General features: G+C 34.6%; 1 protein-coding gene across 1 annotated transcript; it reads left to right on the forward strand.

The window, feature by feature from the left end:
• Positions 1 to 4754: 4754 nt before the first annotated feature.
• Positions 4755 to 5799, forward strand: LOC127100448 (protein PLANT CADMIUM RESISTANCE 3). Its single transcript, XM_051037651.1, has 4 exons — positions 4755 to 4914; positions 5056 to 5127; positions 5211 to 5423; positions 5531 to 5799. The coding sequence occupies exons 1-4, from the start codon at positions 4863 to 4865 to the stop codon at positions 5605 to 5607; spliced, it is 414 nt and encodes a 137-aa protein (XP_050893608.1). The 5' UTR covers positions 4755 to 4862; the 3' UTR covers positions 5608 to 5799.
• Positions 5800 to 8741: the final 2942 nt, after the last annotated feature.

The raw sequence follows: 8741 nt of genomic DNA on the forward strand, positions 1-8741 counted from the left end.
ATGGATAACCATGGATACAAAGGGTGCTAACATCTTCCCTTTGTATAATGTACCTCCCGAACTCAAAATCTAATCAAGGTCTTTCCTGTTCTTTTCCGCCTTTCCTTATTGGATAAAAGAAAAGTCGGTGGCGACTCTTGCTATCCGCGATATTGCTTTTCAAAGCAAAAACACAAAAGTCAGTTCACCGTATAACACACGACAATGCCAATAGTATATTAAGGACGAACCCACATGGAGATGTGTATGAAAATCGAATTTTATTTTAATGATAATTAGCTAAAGTGATCGCAATTTTGGTTGGTTAAGTGCAAATTGAAATAAGATTTAACTGATTAATAAAATAGGACACAACATTGTGATCATCTATCAAGACTTATCCTATAAATTATTCGAATTCGAACACGAGAATATCTAAGAAATTTATAGAAAAATAGATAAATATATATGACACAAACCTTCGTAGCGTGCGTATGTAGACGTCTTTCTGGCACGGATAAACAACTTTCTCAATCATAAGTGAGTCATCGTATCACGAGGGTACCTTGCGACTCTATTGTTTAGCCATTTGCGGTCCGATATTTATTCATATCATTTCGGACTACGATCGTATCTAGGTTACCTTTCCTTTTGGAACCTACACAAATATTTTTAAGAACTCGGATTCTAAAGTAAAAATACATATAATTCTCTAATTCATGTTTGAATAAATCAATTGGAGATCGTCATGAGATAGAATCTCACAATCCTTTGTCCTTATAAAACTAATCATTCATGGTGAGGTAAACAACAATTAAGCAAGTAAAAGACATGACATGCAAAGTAAATAAAGTAAAGCAATTGCAAGTAAAGAACGTGAATAAAAGAAAGCATGATTTAAATAAAGAAAATCAGGGAAAATACAATAATGTTGCATAGGAATACAAATGAGAGCAAAGAAATAAAGTTGGAAATTACAAATTGTACAAAAGTCACAAGTGATGCCTTGCTTCAAGCTCAAATGTATTATTTATACAAAAACTAGTCATTAATCACTCATGATCACCAATTATTTTGTGATCAATCATTAAAACCCATTAACATCAAGTCTTGGGAGGTTTCAAATGTTCAAAAGTCATAAAAACGTCTGAAAATATTAAAATCGTAATCGTCGATGGTTGCAACACAAGTGTGTCACTTGACCGTGTAAGGAAACACAACATGTGTCAGAGTAGATGGTCAACCCATGTTTCCCCCTTTTCTTTTGTATGGCATAAACCTTTGGGCCAACACGGTCCATGTCAGCTGACACGGTCCAACTGTGTTGGCCACGAATATTTTGTATGGTGAGAGCTTTTTTTCCGCGATCCTTAGTCTTTTTCATTCTAGTTGGGTCCATTACTCTTATTTCCCGAAAAACATAAAAAAACAAAAAAAAAAGCTCACGAAACCGAACTAAAATAATGAAAACACACAAGAAAGCATAAAGAATATAAGCTAAATGTATGAAGCAATAATCACTTATCAAACACCCTCAAACTTAAATTGTTGTTTGTCCTCGAGCAACAAGTTTTCTTAGAAAAATTTGAATCAAGTTGTTCAGTTCATCAAAAGCTTAAGAAAATGAAACCACTAGTACTCATATGTGGCTCGTTGTTCCGACCGGCTAAGATCTAGGTTCCCCCATACTCACTCACACTAAAAGCACTACAAGAATACAATACTGTAAAACAGATACAGACAAAAGTTTCCTATTTCGATCACCTCTTAAACTATGCTATAGATTTAAGTCTCTTTTCTGATTTTCCTTCCCTTTTATTCGGACAATCAAATTAAGGCATTTGATATAATGTTAGTCATCACACGCACAAGAACAATCAAGATTTTTGTTTTGTTTTCACATCAGATAAACAATTACTTGCCATCTTTATTTGTAAATGAAACTACACACTTTTGTGTGTTTATTTATTGCCCTTTTTGGGTTAACTTTGGGTTTTAACAATCCTTGGACTGAATAATCGAGTGAGGGTTACCAAACTTAGTAGATGTAATCGCCTTTTACCATCATTATTCTATTATCCAACTTATGTCATTTGTTTGTTTTTTGACCTAGATTGTGATATAAAGGAGAAATGTTGGCTTAATCATACCTCAATCACATTTGATAGTATTTTTTCTGTGTATTTTTCCATAACATTTTGTATTGTTGGCATATCTTATGCCTTTCTTTAATAAAAACGTTTATTTGGCCTTTAAAAAAAAAGTAATAAAGACCTCAAGCAATAAATAAGAATAATCAATAAGATTCCTCCAATGCCCATTTCTCACATAGTGTCTAATCAAACACTTCTAAATCTTTCACACATGCACCACACTCCTTTTTAGGCTTACACACTTTCAACCACCTACCTCAAACTTTTTTTTCTCACGGTTAGATTACTTCCATATAAAACTTCTTTGAAGCATGATGATTATATTCTACACTTTAATATAAAAAAGGGTAGAAGATATAAATAAAATTTTATTAACTCAACAAAGTTTTTATAATCAATAAAATTATCAAAATCCATATAAAAATGTAATATTTCTCTTATCAACCTTCTTCATTGCACCACCATTCTCCTTTAAATAATTAATTTTCTTTAATAGTGAATTATCACTTTTGTAAGATTTGTCATCTGCTTATGACACCAGTAAAAAAACATCATTTTCTTTCTTGTAACTGTGGTGATATAATCTAAGTTGTATAGCCTAAAGTTAATTAGGGTTTAAGGTTTGTTATTTAGTATACAAGTTAGTTGTATATAAATAGACATATTTTGTAATTCGGTTTGTATAATCATAATTTAATAATATCAATCCTTATTTTCATTCTCTCTCATTCTTTCTCTCCTCACTAAAAGTGCCTCACGCACTAACAAATTGGTATCAGATGAAGGTGACGAATATACATCAAAGATGTTTGAAGAATTCTTTGCAAAACATGGTATTGATCATGAGGTAACTACTCCTTACACGTCCCAACATAATGGAATAGCATAAAGAAGAAACAAGACCATATTGGACATGGAGAGATGCATGCCGAAGAAGAAAAATTTGTCAAAATTCTTATGGGGTGAATTTGTTCCCACTGTTGTTTATATTCTGAACAAGTGCCCTACCAAAAAGCTGAAGAACAAGGTTCCTGAAGAAGTGTCGAGTGGAAAATGACCATCAGTGAGTCATTTGAAGGTGTTTGGCTTTATTTGTTACAAGCATGTTTCTGATGCGAGAAGAAGGAAGCTTGATGACAAGAGTGAACATATGGTTCTGGTAGGATATCACAAAACTGGAGCATACAAGCCATAAAACCCAATCAATGAGAAGATCGTGATGAGTCGAGAAATTGTGATTGATGAGAACTCTTCCTCGGATTGGAATTCATGTGATGCAACTAATAATCCATTTATGACCTATGTCGTTGATGAAGAAAGTAATGAGCATGAAGAAATTCTAATTAATGACACTCCAACGACAATTGAAGTCGAAGATGATAACTGAGACGAAGTAATATCAGATAATCGAGAGGGTGTGGCTAACACAAGTCAAATACCTCAAAGAACTAGAGTACTCCCATTAAGGTTTCAAGACTATGAAGTGGTTGGTGATGATGAAGTCACAACAGATGGAGAATTAGTTCATTTTGTTTTAGTTTCAGATGTTGAACCAATCAACTATAGCGAGACCTTCAAAGAAAAACAATGGAAGGAAACTATGGTCGAAGAGTTACTAGCGATCGAAAGAAACAATACATGGGAGCTAGTCGAATTTCCAGCACACATAAAAGTTATCAAGTGGAGTGGATGTTCAAACTGAAGCATAATCCTGATGGTTCGATTCCAAGACACAAGGCAAGATTAGTAGCTCGAGGATTTCTTCGACGAGCAGGACTCGACTGCTCTAATTGGTGGTAGCCTTGGCATGCAAGCAATGCTTGTCGACATTTCACTTAGATGTGAAATCATCATTTTTGAATGGTCATCTAGATGGAGAGGTATATGCCACACAACCTCATGGGTTTGTGGTAGATAAGGAAGAAAGGAAAGTGTATAAGTTTCACAAAGCGCTCTATAACCTCAAGTAGGCACATATGGCATGGAACAAGAAGACCGACTCATGCTTGGTCGAATTGGGATTCGTCAAATACAAGTATGAGTATGGTGTCTATGCACAGGTTATGACACAATATATAACAATCATCAGCTTATATGCTGATGACTTGCTGGTAACAGGAAATAGCTTGAAGAACTTCTCGAAGTTCAAAGAGCTGATGGTGAGGGAATTTGAAATGTCGGATCTGGAAAACTTGTCTTATTTCCTAAGCATGTAATTTAAAATTTCAAAGCAAGGTAAGGTGCTACAACGAAGAAAGTATGTCAAAGAGATACTCAAGAGATTCAGGATTGATGATTCGGCTCTTGCATCTTCACCTGTCAAATCAAATTTAAAGTTGGAGAAACATGGAGAGGAAGACAAAGTCGATGCAACTTTGTTCAAATAAATTGTCGGATCTTTGTGTTATGTGTGCAACAATCGACCTGATATAAATTTCTAGGTTGAATTAGTGAACAGACACATGAGTGAACCAAGGAAATACGTGGATCCAACACACACAAAAATACTAAATATTTTTCTTAATTAATTATTAAATCCACCGGAGAAAGTAGGTGTCAACAAATGTAATTTTTCTGTGTGGTACATAAAACTTATTTCTTTATTTTAATGCAAATGCAATGTACCTTTCTAAACGTATTGTATATATAGGACTCATGAAGGTGACATTTTCACTACACATATTATTAGTGAATACTAAACAATAATTAAATCCTCCTAAAACGGTTTACATGGCATCATGGTCCACAGGCTTTTGTGGCTGCTTTTCTGACTGTGGCTCTTGTAACTCTCACACCCTTCATGCAATTTCTTCCCTTGTTTAATTGTTTATATATCTTCACTCCACACACACACACATACATATATGTTTGTTTTAGAATTAGAAAATCTCGAGCTGAATTTTTTATATTTTTTCATGTATAGGTTGTCTCACTTTATGGTGTCCATGTGTTTCATTCGGAAGAGTAGCTGAGATTGTAGACAAAGGAACAACTAGTAAGTGTGTGTTTTTATTATAGAGGAATTGATGAATAAAGTATAGATTTATGAATATTTCGTTTGTTTTGGTAATATTGCAGCTTGTTGTGTGCATGGACTACTTTACTGTCTACTTGGTGGTTTTAGTCATTTTGGATCAATCTATGCATGCATTTATCGCACTAAATTAAGGAGGGTTTTTGGAATTCATGGAAGCCAAACTTGCGATTGCCTTACTAGTTGCTGCTGCGTTCATATTTCTATTTGTCAAGAGCATCGTGAGCTTGAAGCTCGTGGTTTTAACGTGTCTGCAGGTATATTATATCTTAGATTAAGTGGACTGGATTTAAGATACATTCAATCATAACTATTTGACTATTTAAGTAAATTTGGAAATGTTTGTGTTTTTGGTTCTACATAGGTTGGAAAGGAAACGTGCAAATGGGTTCCCGTGGTGTCACGGCGGCTCCGGCGGTGCAAGGTGGCATGAGTCGTTAGCCCAATATAGACTTTTATGTTTGTGTTCTTGGTTAGTTGTGTTGTGGTGATCTTAATGAAAAACCACGTGTTTATGTACTTGAGTTAGTGTGATTTCCCATAATTTGTAATGATGGATGTTTTATCTTTTATAGCTCGAGTTGTCTTTTTCATAGTGAGTGAAAATGAAATAAAGTGTGGTTTGTTGCATTATTTGGTACTCAGGATTAGTGGAATATAATTATTATTATCATAGATAATTCAAACATTTGCTATGTGTTGTTGTTATATCATTGGTTGTGTGTGAATCGTACATGTGAATCGTACATGGTATATTTTCCCAGACATTAATACCGTACTCCACCTTTTATCTCTGGTTGCGAAGGTAGAAGCCAACATATAATAGGTTGATCTGACCAAGGCGGTTATTGGTAGATTTCTAATGTCTTTGATTACGCCGTTCATGCATTCCACAAGGCTTGTTGTCATGTGGCCCCATCGACAACCTTTGTCAAATTCCCTTGTCCACTACTCTACTGGAATGTTATTCAGCCATCTTCCTGCATCTTTATTAGACAGTCTAATTTCATCACGATAATATTAAAATGACGGCTGAGTTAAAGCATACCCAGTGTCGCGGTGAAGAATCGAAGACCAAACTATTGATTAGACTTGACTCATGAATCAAAATATCACCATCGAACTTTAATTTATCCAAGGGAAGAGGAATAGATTCAAAAATAACCCAATATGTATATGCAAAGCTATAAGATTAAACTTAAGCTAAGCAAAAAGGGGGGAGATTCTAAAGGTACGGGGGTGTGTTATGAAAAGGGAAGGTATTAGCATCCTAATCATCTGTAGTACTCTACAGGAACCTTTTAAATATATGTGTTTGGTTTAAAATTATTTTCTATTTGATTGGGGAGATGAGAAAAAGAACATCTTTTTATTGTTTGATGATTTGGAAAGACATTGAGTTTTATGCCTACGTACCCGTGAAGGATCAAAACCTCGTAGTTCGGGTTCAAAAGTAAGAAGGGATTTGTTGGGGTTGATTTTATGAGAAAGAGACAAATTATCATCTTAAAGAGAAAACTTACTTTTAAACCACCAAAAAACACGTGGAAGATAGACCTTTGCATCAAAATGAAAGAAGGGCTCTCATTTGGATATAGAATCAACAAGTATGCCACATACCTCTTCCAAATGGAAAAAAAATCAATATCAATCTCAACAATGTTATGGGGTAGGAGATTTAAATCTCAACTAGGGATGACTCATGTCTAATCCTTTTATGAAAAGGTTTTAAACATGGAAAAGCCAAAGTGGCAAAAGGGTTTGAATTAAGTTTGTGTTTTTTAGGTCTTATGAAAAGATCTTTGAATATGCTTAAGTGTTTTGAAGCATTTGATTAAGAAATAAAAGGGAAAACAATGACCTAAGTCAAAGTTTATTACAAAAGTGGTTGTAATAAGGAGAGAGAGAGATAGAATCCTAAGGTTTAGATTGAGGGGAACCTAAGATTGTATCTAGAAGTTTTTGGATTAAGGGGGAAGCAAAGTTGTATAGAATGCAGATGAACACCCACATGCAAAATGACAATAATGTCATGATTCTTTTCCCTTGGATATAAACAATAACAAGATTGAACATGCATTAACATTATGACACAAAATATGGCTAAGTACAATGGTAATCACAAGGTATGGATGACAATGTTAAACATGGTTTATTTAGGCATTGAGATAAGCATAAAGAAGACATAGCGAAGTTTCACATAACATCACAAGACACAACATATTGATGGTGAAGACAAAATCATACTTGACATGGTAAAAGCATTCATTAGTACATGGTAAACACAACATGAATCAATTTAGGTCAAACATGTATCACATTATAAGTCTTCACAAAATAAACATTAGACTTGAATCAAAGTTCATGATAAGACCAAACTTAAGTGGAAACTGTCGCATCTCGAAAAATACGATTCCTCGCGATGGTCGCGGAAATAATTACATTCGAACAGAGTCGACACCGAGCTTTATTCATTCCAATGAAGGAATAGGAAAATATCGAGAAAACCTTTAAAAAATAGAATAATGGTCGTGGCAACCATATTCGGGTTCGGGAGTGGATTACGCAAGGGGAAGGTATTAGCACCCCTCACGTCCGTTATACTCAACGAGAACCTTTTAGTTCAATTTTGCGATTTGAGTGTTAACTTAGGTTTGTTTGTTTTATTCGAGTAATTAGAGTTGATAATAGTTATAAAATAGAGATGTGGATGAGGACCTCAAAAGGGAGAAAAGGGGAGGTTTTTTATTAGTGTGCTTGCGAAGATACAACAATTTCCTGCCTACGTATCCTTATGGTGCAATAAGGAAGTCAGAGCATTCGTAGTTCGGGGAACTACAATTGGTTGGTGTTTTTTATGAGCAACTGCGTAGATCGCGTTCTAAAGGCTAAACGCTGACTTGTCTACTCTCGGAGAAGGCTTAAGCACTAGTTTGTTGTGCACATTAGAAATGATTAAACAGTGTTCTTTCTGAAAAGAGTTTTGATCACACGAGGGTGACAAGTTGGATCAATATGTTTGACGTTTTGATTGGTTGAGATGTTTTTGGTTGGATGACAATTACTTGGATAATCGAGTAAGACAACTCGTATCCTAACAATCGAGAAAGGGAATAGAAAACTTTAGACCACTTTCTTTTTCATCCTTAATTATAGAAAGAATTTGTTAATAATTAAGGTATTTTGGTTGGATAACGATTACTCGGATGGTCGAGTAAGACAACTCGTATCCTAATATTAAAAAAAGAGAATAGAAGACTCTAGACCACTTTCTTTTTCATCTGAGGGATTATGAAAATAGGTTTGTGTATCCTTGATGTATTTTAGAATAAACGACAAGTACTTGAACGGCTGAGTAAGACAACTCATATCCAAGCATTTGAGGAGAGGAATCGAAGGCTCAAGACCATCTCCCTTTTCGTACAGTTTATTATGAAAATGATTTGATTAAGTTATATGTTTATGGAAAAATGACAATTGTTCGACTAACCGAGTAAGAGAACTCGTATTCAAACGATTGAGGAGAGAAGTTGAAGGCTCAAAATCATCTCCCTTTTCATTTCATTATTATGAAA

Source organism: Lathyrus oleraceus, chromosome 7 (assembly GCF_024323335.1).
Source record: "Lathyrus oleraceus cultivar Zhongwan6 chromosome 7, CAAS_Psat_ZW6_1.0, whole genome shotgun sequence".
Taxonomy (NCBI): Eukaryota; Viridiplantae; Streptophyta; class Magnoliopsida; order Fabales; family Fabaceae; genus Lathyrus; species Lathyrus oleraceus.